We start from the raw sequence: 15,384 nt of genomic DNA, 5'->3' as shown, positions 1-15,384 counted from the left end.
TAACTGAGTTTTTAACCTACTTGTTTTTTAAATTTAATCCTGCTTATGCTGTCAATATCCCTTACTGCCTGTTAGTGCTCTCCAAACCACCTCTATATCCATGAGGAGTGGCCTGACACTCTAGTCCCTATTTACCTACTTTATTTTTCTCTTTTTTCCATTACAGAAAGCCCACCTATTCCAGGACAACTGCCCTTCACACTGTCATGTAATTTGCTGAAAGTCTTCAAAGGAATTCAGGAACAACACATCTTCTAATCCTATGGGAGAGAACAGAGCTTGGTTTCTGTCTGACAACAGAATTTGAATATCTAGGATTATCAGACTTGAATCTGCTTACCTAGGTCAAACATTTAAGGAATAACATCATCTCCAGCATATGACCCAAATAACAATTTCTAATCAGCTCCAAGTGAAAACATACATCAGATACCATGCTTGAAAAAATCCTCAACAAAATACTAGCGATCCGAATCCAACAATACATTAAAAGGATCATACACCATGATCACTATCAATTGATCAATTTCAATATCTGCAAATCAATCGATGTGATACACCACATCAACAAATTGAAGAATAAAAACCGTATGATACGGGGGTGGAGTCAAGATGGCATACTAGGAGGATGCGGAATTCGCATCTCCTCACAACTAGGGCACCTACTGGGCACTGGTAAGGGACCATGAACACCTAAGTGGACAGGAGGAACCCCCAGCAACCAGGTAGGGTGTGGGGGGAGTGTAGGGGTAGAAGAAGTGGAGGTCAGAGGGGACTGGCGTCCCTGAGTGTTGGCTGGAGGAGGGGAAGGGATCCTATGCTCGAAGGGGGAAATTGGGGAACCACTGGGAGGGCAAAGGATGAACAAGGAGTGTGGCCAGGTTTCTCCTGCCCACTTGGGCCCCCAGGAGCCTGCTGAGATCCTGGGCCTGATCCTCTGCCCACCTAGGGATCCTCCAGCCATACGGATCTGAGGGAGAGGGAGGGAGGGAAGGGGGAGCAAAAGTAAAGGCCCGACCTCTAGGACCGGCACCCCTGAGGGGTGGCTGGGGGAGGGGAGGAGTTCCTACACCTAGGGGCACCCACTCATGGTTAGGGGTCCAGTGGCTACAGGGGAGACCCTGGAGGTGACAGTGGGGGAGGGGCGCAAAGGAATGGAAGGGAATGTGGCCAGTGCTTTCCCTGTCCACTTAGGCACTGGGGAGCTTGTTGGGCTCCCTGGCCTACTCCTCTGCCCTTGGAGTCTCCTGCCTTACCCGCAGAGCTCAAGCCCTGTTCCTACACCCCCACCCAGGGCTCTACCTCTACAATCGGAGACCCCTCTGAGACCCCCTTCAATGTGCTGGGCCTAAACACCACCCATACACCCTCACTCAGGGCCCTTCCTCCAAACTCCGGAACTCCACACTCCAGAGGCCCTCCTTGCTACGTGCTGCCTCTTCCCTTCCATGCAGGTCCTAAGCAGAGGCCCCGCCCCATGCTTGAACATCGTCCAGCCTAAACCCCGCCCCCAGGGCCTTTTCTGGCTATGTGGTCCTGAGCCTAGGCCCCGGGCCACACACAAACATCATGCTCCCACCTGCCTAAGTCCCACCCCACCCTAAACTCTGCCCCTGCCTTAGTTCCACCACTGCCTAAACTCCACCCCCAGAGCCAAGGCTGTTTTTTTTTTTTTCTTTTTTCTTCTTTTAGATTGGGATTCTGTTTTACCTTGTTGATTCTCTTATATTTTCATTTTTCCTAATAAATCTTTTATTTTTCTAATTTTATTTTATTCTTTATACTTTGTTATTGTTCTCTACTTTTGGCTCATTCCCCACCACCACCTTTTTTTTTTTTTCTTTTTCCTGTTGTGGTTTTATTTTACCTTGTTGCAGTTGTTTCAATTAAACTTTTATTTTTCCTAATATATTTTTTATCTTTCTAATTTTATTTTGGTTTTTAACTTTGATATTGTACTGCTCCTTTTTATCTTTCTTTCTTTCTTTTTTTACCATGTCATGAAACTTGCAGGATCTTGGTTCCAAGGCCAGAGGCCGGGCCTGACCTCCTGTGGTAGGAGCTCTAAGACCAAATCGCTGGACTAACAGAGAACGTCAAACCCCAGGGAATATCAGTAGGAGTGAGAACTTCTGGAGGTCCTCATCTCAGCATCAAGACCCAGCTCTATCCAACTGTCTGTAAAATCCAGTGCTGGACATCTCAGGCCATACAACCAGGAATACAGCACCACCCAGCAAAAAAAAAAGAAATGACAAAAAATTATGTTACAGATGAAGGAGAAAGGTAAAAACCTATAAGCCCACATAAATGAAGATGAAATAGGCAACGGACCTGAAAAAGAACTCAGAGTAATTATAGTAAACATAATCCAAAATCTTGGAAACAGAATGGAGAAAATACAAGAAATATTTAATAAGGACCTAGAAGAACCAAAGAGCACACAAACAGTGATGAACAACACAATTACTGACATTAAAAATACTCTAGAAGGAATCAATAGCAGAATAACTGAGTCATAAGAACGGATAAGTGACCTGGAAGATAAAATGGTGGAATTAACTGTCAGGAAGCAAAATAAAGAAAAAGAGAATGAAAAGAATTGAGGACAGTCTCAGAGACCTCTGGGACAATATTAAACGCACCAACATTTGAATTATAGGGGTCCCAGAAAAAGAAGACAAAAAGAAAAGGTCTAAGAAAATATTTGAAGAGATTATAGTCAAAAACTTCCCCAAAATGGGAAAGGAAATAGTCAATCAAATCCATACAGGAGAGTACCATACAGGATAAACCCAAAGAGAAACATGCCAAGACACATATTAAGCAAACTATCAAAAATTAAACACAAAGAAAAAATATTAAAAACAGGAAGAGAAAAGCAACAAATAATATACCTGGGAATCCCCATAAGGTTAACAGCTAAATTTTCAGCAGAAATTCTTTAAGCCAGAAGGGAGTGGTAGGACATATTTAAAGTGATGAAAGGGAAAAAACCTACAACCAAGATTACTCTACCCAGCAAGGATCTCATTCACATTCAGTGGAGAAAAAAAATTCTACAGATAAGCAAAAGTTAAGAGAATTCAGCACCACCAAACCAGCTTTACAACAAATGCTAAAGGAACTTCTCTAGGCAGGAAATACAAGAGAAGGAAAAGACCTACAAAAACAAACCCAAAACTATTAAGAAAATGGTAATAGGAACATACATATCGATAATTACTTTAAATGTAAATGGATTAAATGCTCCAACACACATAGACTGGCTGAAGGGATACAAAAACAAGACCCATACATATGTTGTCTACAAGAGACCCACTTCAGACCTAGGGACAAAACAGACTGAAAGTGAGGGGACGAAAAAGATATTCCATGCAAATGGAAATCAAAAGAAAGCTGGAGTAGCAATTCTCATTGAAGACAAAATAGAATATTACAAGAGACAAAGAAGGACGCTATACAATGATCAAAGGATCAATCCAAGAAGAAGTAATAACAATTGTAAATATGCACCCAATGTAGGAGCACCTCAATACATAAGGCAAATGCTAACAGCCATAAAAGGGGAAACTGAAAGTACAACAATCATAGTAGGGGACTTTAACACCCCACTTTCACCAATGGACAAATCAGCCAAAATGAAAATAAATAAGGAAACAAAAGCTTTAAATGACACATTAAACAAGATGGACTTAATTGATATTTATAGGACATTCCATTCAAAAACACCACAATATATTTTCTTCTCAAGTGCTCATGGAACATTCTCCAGGATAGACCATATCTTGGGTCACATATCAAGCCTTGGTAAATTTAAGAAAATTGATATCATATCATGTATCTTTGCCAACCACAGTGCTATGAGAAGATATCAATAACAGGGAAAAAACTGTAAAAAATACAAACACATGTAGGCTAAACAATACACTACTAAATAACCAAGAGATCATTGGAGAAATCAAAGCGGAAATTGAAAAATACCTAGAAACAAATGACAATGAATACACGACCACCCAAAACCTATGGGTTGTAGCAAAAGCAGTTCTTACAGGGAAGTTTATAACAATACAAGCCTATCTCAAGAAACAAGAAACATCTCAAATAAACAACCAAACCTTACACCAAAAGCAATTAGAGAAAGAAGAACAAGAACAACAACAGGGCTTCCCTGTTGGCGCAGTGATTGAGAGTCCACCTGCCGATGCAGGGGACAAGGGTTCTTGCCCCGGTCCAGGAAGATCCCACAGGCCATGGAGTGGCTAAGCCTGTGAGCCATGGCCACGGAGCCTGCGCGTCTGGAGCCTGTGCTCCACAACAGAGGAGGCCACAACAGTGAGAGACCTGTGTAACAAAAAAAAAAAAAAAGAACAACAACAACAAAAAAAAAAAACCAAAGTTAGCAGAAGGAAAGAAATCATAAAGATCAGATCAGAAATAAATGAAAAATAAATGAAGGAAACAGTAGCAAAGATCAATAAAACTAAAAGTTGGTTCTTTGAGAAGATAAACAAAATTGATAAATCATTAGCCAGACTCATCAGATAAAAAGGGAGAAGATTCAAATCAACAGAATTAGAAATGAAAAAGGTGAAGTAACAACAAACACTACAGAAACACAAAGCATCATGAGAGATTACTACAAGAAATTATATGCCAATAAAATGGACAACCTGGAAGAAATGGACAAATTCTTAGAAAAGCACAACTTTCTGAGACTGAACCAGGTAGAAATAGAAAATATACATGGACCATTCACAAGCACTGAAATTGAAACTGTGATTAAAAATCTTCCAAGAAACAAAAGCCCAGGACCAGATGGCTTCACAGGCGAATTCTATCAAACATTTAGAGAAGAGCTAACACCTATCCTTCTCAAACTCTTCCAAAATATAGCCGAGGGAGGAACACTGCTGAACTCATTCTACAAGGCCACCATCACCCTGATACCAAAACCAAACAAATATGTCACAAAAAAAGAAAACTACAGGCCAATATCTCTGATAAACATAGCTGAAAACATCCTCAACAAAATACTAGCAAAGAGAATCCAACAGCACATTAAAAGGATCATACACCATCATCAAGTGGGGTTTATACCAGGGATGGAAGAATTATTCAGTATATGCAAATCAATTAATGTGATACACCACATTAACAAATTGAAGGATAAAAACCATATGATAATCTCAGTAGATGCAGAAAAAGCTTTTGACAAAATTCAACAACAATTTATGATAAAAACTCTCCAGAAAGTAGACATAGAGGGGACCTACCTCGACCTAATAAAGGCCATATATGACAAACCCACAGCCAACATTATTCTCAATGGTGAAAAACTGAAAAAATTTACACTAAGATCAGGAACAAGACAAGGTTGCCCACTCTCACCACTATTATTCAACATAGTTTTGGAAGTTTTATCCACAGTAATCAGAAAAGAAAAAGAAATAAAAGGAATCCAAATCGAAAAAGAAGAAGTAAAGCTGTCACTGTTTGCAGATGACATGGTACTATACAGAGAGAATCCTAAAGATGCTACCAAAAAATTACTAGAGCTAATCAATTAATTTGGTAGAGTAGCAAGGTACAGAATTAATGCACAGAAATCTCTTGTATTCCTATACACTAATGATGAAAAAAATCTGAAAGAGAAATTAAGGAAACACTCCCATTTACCATTGCAGCAAAAAGAATAAAATACCTAGGAATAAACCTACCTAAGGAGACAAAAGACCTGTATGCAGAAAACTATAAGACACTGATGAAAGAAATTAAAGATGATACAAACAGATGGAGAGATATACCATGTTCTTGGATTGGAAGAATCAATACTGTGAAAATGACTATACTACCTAAAACAATCTACAGATTCAATGCAATCCCTATCAAACTACCAATGGCATTTTTCACAGAACTAGTACAAAAAATTGCACAATTTTGTATGGAAACATGAAAGATGCCGAATAGCAAAAGCAATCTTGAGAAAGAAAAATGGAGCTGGAGTAATCAGGCCCCTGGACTTCAGACTATACCACAAAGCTACAGTAATCAAGACAGTATGGTACTGGCACAAAAACAGAAATATAGATCAATAGAACAGGATAGAAAGCCCAGAGATAAACCCACGCACATATGGTCACCTTATTTTTGATAAAGGAGACAAGGATATACAATGAAGAAAAGACAACCTCTTCAATAAGTGCTGCTAGGAAAACTGGACAGCTACATGTAAAAGAATGCAATTAGAACACTCCCTAACACCATAGACAGAAATAAACTCAAAATGGATTAAAGACCTAAATGTAAGACCAGACACTATAAAACTCTTAGGGGAAACCATAGGCAGAACACTCTATGACATAAATCACAGCAAGATCCTTTTGACCCTCCTCCTAGAGAAATGGAAATAAAAACAAAAATAAACAAATGGGACCTAATGAAACTTAAAAACTTTTGCACAGCAAAGGAAACCATAAAAACAATGAAAAGACAACCTTCACAATGGGAGAAAATATTTGCAAATGAAGCAACTGACAAAGGATTAATCTCCAAAATATACAAGCAGCTCATGCACCTCAATATCAAAAAAACAAACAACCCAATCCAAAAATGGGCAGAAGACCTAAATAGACATTCCTCCAAAGAAGATATACAGATTGCCAACAAACACATGAAAGGATGCTCAACATCACTAATCATTAGAGAAATGCAAATCAGAACTACAATGAAGTATCACCTCACACTGGCCAGAATGGTCGTCATCAAATAATCTACAAACAATAAATGCTGGAGAGGGTGTGGAGAAAAGGGAATCCTCTTGTTCTGTTTGTAGAAATGTAAACTGATATAGCCACTATGGAGACCAGTATGGAGGTTCCTTAAAAAATGAAAAATAGAACTACCATATGACCCAACAATCCCACTACTGGGCAAATATCCTGAGAAAATCATAATTCAAAAAGAGTCATGTATATGGAAAGCTGATACACTTTGTTATAAAGCAGAAATTAACACACCATTGTAAAGCAATTATACTCCAACAAAGATGTTAAAAATAAAATAAAATAAACAAAAAGAGTCATGTACCACAATGTCCACTGCAGCACTATTTACAATAGCCAGGACATGGAAGCAACCTAAGTGTCCATAAACAGATGAATGGTTAAAGAAGATGTGGCACATATACACAATGGAAAATTGCTCAGCCATAAAAAGAAACGAAATTGAGTTATTTGTAGTGAGGTGGATGAACCTAGAGCCTGTCATACAGAGTGAAATAAGTCAGAAATAGAAAAACAAATACCGTATACTATCACATATATATTCAATCTAAAAAAAAAAAAATCCTAAAAAAAGAACCTAGGGGCAGGACAGGAATAAAGACGCAGACATAGAGTATGGACTTGAGGACACATGGAGTGGGAAGGGTAAGCTGGGAAGAAGTGAGAGAGTGGCATGCACTTATATATACTACCAAATATACACGCACTTATGTATACTACCACATAGCTAGCAGGAAGCAGCCTCATAGCACAGGGAGATCAGCTCTGTGCTTTGTGACCACCTAGAGAGGTGGTATATGGAGGGTGGGAGGGAGACACAAGAGGGAGGAGATATGGGGATGTATGTATGTGTATAGCTGATTCACTTTGTTATAAAGCAGAAACTAGCACTCCATTTTAAAGTAATTATACTCCAATAAAGATGTTAAAAAAAAAAAAGAAAAAATTCCACATATAAGCAAAAAAAAGAAATTAGATTATTCTTTAACACCATACACAAAAATAAACTCCAAATGGATTAAAGACCTAAATATAAGACCAGATACTATAAAACTCATAGCGGAAAACATGGGTAGAACCCTCTTTGACATAAATTGCAGCAATATCTTTTTCGATCTGTCTCCCAGTGTAATGGAAATACAAATAAACAAATGGGATCTAATTAAACTCAAAAGCTTTTGCACATCAAAGGGAACCATAAGCAAAACAAAGAAAACCCACACAATGGGAGAAAATATTTTCAAACAATGTGACAGATGAGATCTTAGTCTCCAAAATTTACAAACAGCTCATGCAGCTCAATATCAAAAGAAACACAACCCAATCCAAAAATAGGGAGAAGACCTAAATAGACATTTCTCCAAAGAAGACATACAGATGGCCAACATCGCTAATTATTAGAGAAATGCAAAACAAAAATACAGTGAGATGTCCCCTCACACCAGTCAGAATGACCATCATTAAAAATCCACAAATGGGCTTCCATGGTGGTGCAGTCATTACGAATACGCCTGCCGATGCTGGAGGTATGGGTTCAAGCCCTGGTCCAGGAAGATGGAGCAACTCCATGCTCCATGCCATGGAGCAACTAAGCCCATGAGCCACAACTACTGAAGCCTGTGTACCTAGAGCCCATGCCCCTCAACAAGAGAAGCCACAGCAATAAGCCCACGCACCACAATGAAAAGTAGCCCCCACTTGCCACAACTAGAGAAAAGCCCGCGTGCAGCAACAAAGACCCAATGCAGACAAAAATCAATAAAATTAAATAAATAAATAAATAACTTTAAAAATAAAGTCTTTAAAAAAAATCCACAAACAATAAATACTGCAGAGGGTTTGGAGAAAAGGGAACCCGCCTACACTGTTGGTGAGAATGTAAATTGATACAGCCACTATGGAAAACAGTAAGGAGGTTTCTTTAAAAACTAAAAATAGGGACTGCCCTGGTGGCACAGTGGTAAAGAATCTGCCTGCCAATGCAGGGGACACGGGTTCGAGCCCTGGTTCAGAAAGATCCCACATGTCACGGAGCAACTACTGAGCCTGTGCACCACAACTACTGAGCCTGTGCTCTAGAGCCCACAAGCCACAACTACTGAGCTTGCTTGCCACAACTACTGAAGCCTGTGCACCCAGAGCGCGTGCTCCACAATGAAGAGTAGCCCCTGCTCTCTGCAACTAGATAAAGCCTGTGCACAGCAATGAAGACACAACGCAGCCGAAAATAATAAATAAATAAATAAATAAATGTAAATAAATTTAAAAGATTAAAAAAAAATGTGTTTGTATTTTTAACAGATCTTTTCCTGTAATTGATATCTAGTCTCAAAGCGTTGTGGTCAGAAAAGATACTTGATACAACTTCAATTTTCTTAAATTTACCAAGGCTTAATTTGTGACCCAAGATATGATCTACCCTGGAGAATGTTCCATGAGTACTTGAGAAAAATGTGTATTCTGTTGTTTTTGGATGGAATGTCCTATAAATATCAATTAAGTCCATCTTGTTTAACGTATCATTTAAAGCTTGTGTTTCCTTACTTATTTTCATTTTGGATGATCTGTCCATTGGTGAAAGTGGGGTATTAAAGTCCCCTACTATGAATATGTTACTGTCAATTTCCCCTTTTATGGGTGTTAGTATTTGCCTTACGTATTGATGTGCTCCTATGTTGGTTGCATAAATATTTACAATTGTTATATCTTCTTCTTGGATAGATCCCTTGATCATTATGTAGTGTCCTTCTTTGTCTCTTCTAATAGTCTTTATTTGAAAGTCTATTTTGTCTGATATGAGAATTGCTACTCCAGCTTTCTTTTGATTTCCATTTGTATGGAATATCTTTTTCCATCCCCTCACTTTCAGTCTGTATGTGTCCCTTGGTCTGAAGTGGGTCTCTTGTAGACAGCATATATATGGGTCTTGTTTTTGTATCCATTCAGCCAGTCTGTGTCTTTTGGTGGGAGGCATTTAATCCATTTACATTTAAGGCAATTATCGATATGTATGTTCCTATTCCCATTTTCTTAATTGTTTTGGGTTTGTTATGGTAGGTCTTTTCCTTCTCTTGTGTTTCTTGCTTAGAGAAGATCCTTTAGCATTTGTTGTAAAGCTGGTTTGGTGGTGCTGAACTCTCTCAGCTTTTGCAGATTTTAATTTCTCCATCAAATCTGAATGAGATCCTTGCTGGGTAGGGTAATATTGTTGTAGGTTTTTCTCCTTCATCACTTTAAATATGTCCTGCCAGTCCCTTCTGGCTTGCAGAGTTTCTGATGAAAGATCAGCTGTTAACCTTATGGGGATTCACTTGTGTGTTATTTGTTGTTTTTCCCTTGCTGCTTTTAATATGTTTTCTTTGTAATTAATTTTTGACAGTTTGATTAATATGTGTCTTGGCATGTTTCTCCTTGGATTTATCCTTATGGGACTCTCTGTGCTTCCTGAACTTGATTAACTATTTCCTTTCCCATATTAGGGAAGTTTTCAACTATAATCTCTTCAAATATTTTCTGTCCCTTTCTTTTTCTCTTCTTCTTCTGGAACCCCTATAATTCAAATGTTGGTGTGTTTAATGTTGTCCCAGAGGTCTCTGAGACTGTCCTCAGTTCTTTTCATTCTTCTTTCTTTATTCTGCTCTGTAGTAGGTATTTCCACTATTTTATCTTCCAGGTCACTTATCCGTTCTTCTGCCTCAGTTATTCTGCTGTCGATCCCTTCTAGGGTATTTTTAATTTCATTTATTGTGTTGTTCATCGTTGCTTGTTTCATCTTTAGTTCTTCTAGGTCCTTGTTAAATATTTCTTGGATTTTCTCTATTCTATTTCTAAGAATTTGGATCATCTTTACTATCATTATTCTGAATTCTTTTTCAGGTAGACTGCCTATTTCCTCTTCGTTTGTTAGGTCTGGTGGGTTATTGCCTTGCTCCTTCATCTGCTGTCTTCTCATTTTGCTTAACTTACTGTGTTTGGGGTCTCCGTTTTGCAGGCTGCAGGTTCATAGTTCCCGTTGTTTTTGGTGTCTGTCCCCAGTGGCTAAGTTGGTTCAGTGGGTTGTGTAGGCTTCCGGGTGGAGGGGACTAGTGCCTGTGTTCTGGGGGATGAGGCTGGATCTTTTCTTTCTGGTGGGCAGGTCCACGTCTGGTGGTGTGTTTTGGGGTGTCTGTGGACTTATTATGGTTTTAGGCAGTCACTCTGCTAATGGGTGGGGTTGTGTTCCTATCTTGCTAGTTGTTTGGCATAGGGTGTCCTGCACTGTAGCGTGCTGGTCGTTGAGTGAAGCTCGGTGTTGGTGTTGAGATGGAGATCTCTGGGAGATTTTCGCTGTTTGATATTACGTGGAGCTGGGAGGTCTCTTGTGGACCAGTTTCCTGAAGTTGGCTCTCCCACCTCAGAGGCACAGCACTGACTCCTGGCTGCAGCACCAAGAGCCTTTCATCCACACAGCTCAGAATAAAAGGGAGAAAAAGTAGAAAGAAAGAAAGAAAGAAAGAAAGAAAGAAAGAAAGAAAGAAAGAAAGAAAGAAAGAAAGAAAGAAAGAAAGAAAGAGGATAAAAGAAAATAAAATAAAGTAAGGGAAAATAAAATAAAGTTATTAAAATAAAAATATAATTATTAAGAAAAAGAATTTTTTTTTAAATTCAAAAAACAGACGGATAGAACCCTAGGACAAATGGTGAAAGAAAAGCTATACAGACAAAATCTCACACAGAAACATACACACTCACTAAAAGAGGAAAAGGGGAAAAAATAATAAATCTTGCTCTCAAAGTCCACCTCCTCAATTTGGGATGATTCGTTGTCTATTCAGGTATTCCACAGATGCAGGGTACATCAAGTTGATTGTGGAGCTTTAATCCACTTCTGAGGCTGCTGGGAGACATTTCCCTTTCTCTTCTTTGTTCGCACAGCTCCCAGGGCTCAGCTTTGGATTTGGCCCCGCCTCTGCATGTAGGTCGCTGGAGAGCATCTGTTCTTCGCTCAGACAGGACGGGGTTAAAGGAGCAGCTGCTTCAGGGACTCTGGCTCACTCAGGCCGGGGGGGAGGGAGGGGCACGATGCTTGGCGAGCCTGAGGCGGCAGAGGCCGGCGTGACGTTGCACCAGCCTGAGGCACGCCTTGCATTCTCCCGGGGAAGTTTTCCCTGGATCCAGGGACCCTGGCAGTGGCGGGCTGCACAGGGTCCCGGAAGGGAGGTGTGGAGAGTGACCTGTGCTCACACACAGGCTTCTTGGTGGCTGCAGCAGCAGCCTTAGCATCTCATGCCAGTCTCTGGCGTCCGCGCTGATAGCCGCGGCTCGCGCCCGTCTCTGGAGCTACATTAAGCAGCGCTCTTAACCCCCTCTCCTTGCGCACCAGGAAACAGAGAGGGAAGAAAAAGTCTCTTGCCTCTTCGGCAGGTCCAGACTTTTTCCCGGACTCCCTCCCGGCTATCCGTGGGCCACTAACCCCTTGCAGGCTGTGTTCACGCCGCCAACCCCAGTCCTCTCCCTACGCTCAGACCGAAGCCCGAGCCTCCGCTCCCAGCCCACGCCCGCCCGGGCTGGTGAGTGCTGGTCAGCACTGATCCTCTGGGCGGAAATCTCTCCACTTTGCCCTCCGCACCCTGTGGCTGCGCTCTCCTCTGCGGCTCCAAAACTCCCCTCCTCCGCCACCCGCAGTCTCTGCCTGCGAAGGGGCTTCTAGTGTGTGGAAACCTTTCCTCCTTCACAGCTTCCTCCCACTGGTGCAGGTCCCGTCCCTATTCTTTTGTCTCTGTTTATTCTTTTTTCTTTTGCCCTACCCAGGTAGGTGGGGAGTTTTTTGCCTTTAGGGAGGTCTGAGGTCTTCTGCCAGCATTCAGTAGGTGTTCTGTAGGAGTTGTTCCACGTGTAGATGTATTTCTGATGTATCTGTGGGGAGGAAGGTGATCTCCGCATCTTACTCTTCTGCCATCTTCCCAATCCTCCTAAACCATTTTTTAAATAAAGTATTCCTTAAATATTTAAACCAAATGTTTTTTCTGTTGTTGTTTTGGTTTGGTTTTTTTGGCTGCGTTGGGTCTTCGTTGCTACACATGGGCTTTTTCTAGTTGTCGTGAGCAGGGGCTACTCTTTGTTGTGGTGGATGGGCTTCTCGTTGCAGTGGCTTCTCTTGTTGTGGGGCACGGGTTCTAGACACATGGGCTTCACTAGTTGCAGCACCCGGGCCCTAGAGTGCACAGGGTTCAGTAGTTGTGGCACGTGGGCACAGTAGTTGCGGCTCGTGGGCTCTGGAGTGCAGGCTCAGTAGATGTGGCACACAGGCTTATTTGCTCTGCGGCATGTGGGATCCTCCCAGACCAGGGATCAAACCCATGTCCCCTGCATTGGCAGGCAAACTCTCAACCACTGTGCCACCAGGGATGTCCAAGCCAAATGTTTTTAATTCTTCTAGACTTCTAGGGTCACCCTTTCCTTTAACACCCAGATAAAACACCTCAAGCCCCATCCCACACTCAGAAATTCCTGTTCCAGGGGATTGCTGTATGGCTGGGAAGGAAGCAGTGCTTATACTCACCTGGTAACCCCACTCCAAATTGCTACACCTGTAGAGTTTCCATTTCCTATTGTCCTTTCACCTTCTACAGCTGTGTTCTCTCCATACTATTTCATCACTAGTGTTGACTGAAAAAAAGTACATGTCAGAGCTTTGAGTTGAATTTTATTCAGGGTCTTACAGAGAACTATAGCCAGGGAAACAGCCTCTCAGGTAGCTCTGGCTAACTGCTCTGAGGAGGTAGGAGGACCAGCCAATATATATATATATATATATATATATATATATATATATATATATATACACACACACACACACACACCCCTCAGTAAAAGGTAACTGCTAGTCACGAGGAACAGGTATCTCTGTTAGTGATCTAAATGTTTTTTAAAATATATATGTGGGAAAACACAAGAATTTGGGTTCATTAAAATTATTTCTGGGATCTCTAACTAACTAAGGGGTTTGTTTTTCCAAAGCACAGAGTGACTTATGCTGTTTTTTATGCTGTTTTTTCAGCTGTTTTCTTTCAGTTCCTTATGCTGAAAGGAATCTGTAATTCCTTTCAGGGCATACTGTCAGTCAGCAACTGCAGTGGCTAATGTCTTAATCCTCACAGACAGCCCAAGGATGGTGGGCAACATTCTGTTTTACATTTGCATGGACCCTGACCGTGAAAGTACCATCAAACACTAGTCTGTGTGTCTATCACACTTTCACTTGTTCAAATAACTTTCTAGGCCCAAGATGGAGCTCTGCCTGCCCCAGATGCCATGTCATCAAACCAAAACTTTGACAACTTTCATGTCCTAGTAAATGCTCTTGTCAGGAAGGAGGAAATTTTCCTTGTAGGTTCTTCTGGCTGACCCAAGAATTAAATTGACATGCAACAGATGAACAGGAGAAAATAAAACAAAAGTTTAATAGCATGTACAACTGGGAGAGATCCCGGAAAACTGAGTAACTTACCAAAATGGTCAAAACCCTCACCTTAAATATCATCTTCAGCTAAAGACAAAAAAGGATGCTGGGTGTAGTGGTTTGGGACTTCAAAGGGGTGGTAGGCAATTCACATGGAGATTGAAAAGCAAATGTTTGGTAAACAAATGTTTGCTGGGCCACCTGAGACAATAGTGCACAGAGTGGACTCTTATCAATAGGCCCTGCTGAGTTTCCCCAGCACCCCTAGCCCATATTCTTTGCAGATTATCTCTGGTGACAGCCCTATTCCAGGACCAGTCTATCTAAATTCTTTTAGGCAGTTAGGGGGAAGGTCGAAATTTCTTCCTGAGTCTTTTAAGACTTGATTGTTTTCAGCTCAAAATAATGCTCATGCGAAAGAGATGTTTTGGGGTGGCAAGTTTTGCTCACCTACACTCTGCTTGACCAGAAACATGGTATATCCAGTCAGCCAGTCCCTAAACACCAAGCCAACTCTGGGCTCTATACTTACTTGCTTTTGCCTTAGTCTTTACCCTGTAAAAGCTGCTGCCAGAAAGAATCTGAAATATATATATATATATATATATATATATATATATATATAACTGAATCACTTTGCTGTACACCTGAAACTAACACAACATTGTAAATCAATGATACTTCAAGAAAAAAAGAAAAAGAAAGAAAGAAAAAAAAAAGAAAAGCTCTTGCCCTCCGCCCCATTTTGCAGTTCTCCAAATGGAGACATTCCACTTCATAAAACGGTAGGTAAAGATTGTTTGTATCACCTAAATTGTCTTCTTTAATCATTATTTAACACACTTAAAGATTTGAGGAAAAAGGCTGGAATAAAAAACAAATTAAAATTGAATTATTTAAATCACTGTCCTCAAAGTCCATTGGTCATCTCTGCACAGAGAGTTTCTCATTGGGTATCGCTTTTTTGTTATTGTTTTGGCATGTACCCTTCCTGAGAGACCATTCTCTTTCTCCTCTTAAAGTTTCAGGCCCCCAAAGCTAGTGGTATGCCATAGCTGCATACAGGTACACATAAGTCCATTGCTAAAATTTCAGGAATTTCACAAGCCTGTTGTTAAACACAGCCGTTATTAAAAACTAAATTATATAAGCTTACGT

At 40.6% G+C, this 15,384-nt stretch overlaps 1 protein-coding gene across 1 annotated transcript in view; it reads left to right on the top strand.

The window, feature by feature from the left end:
• The window catches only part of SLAMF6 (SLAM family member 6), a 29,165-nt gene extending 28,657 nt beyond the window's left edge, over window positions 1–508 (top strand). The window contains exon 8 of the mRNA XM_027095273.1: window positions 167–508. Coding sequence (XP_026951074.1) covers window positions 167–220 — 54 coding nt within the window. The 3' untranslated portion in view covers window positions 221–508. The remainder of the gene's footprint in view (window positions 1–166) is intronic.
• Window positions 509–15,384: the final 14,876 nt, after the last annotated feature.

Source organism: Aethalodelphis obliquidens, unplaced genomic scaffold (genome assembly GCF_003676395.1).
Source record: "Aethalodelphis obliquidens isolate GAN/ISIS:26980383/991018 unplaced genomic scaffold, ASM367639v1 scaffold90, whole genome shotgun sequence".
In the NCBI taxonomy this organism is placed as follows: domain Eukaryota; kingdom Metazoa; phylum Chordata; class Mammalia; order Artiodactyla; family Delphinidae; genus Aethalodelphis; species Aethalodelphis obliquidens.
This window is presented reverse-complemented; position numbering and strand designations above follow the sequence as displayed.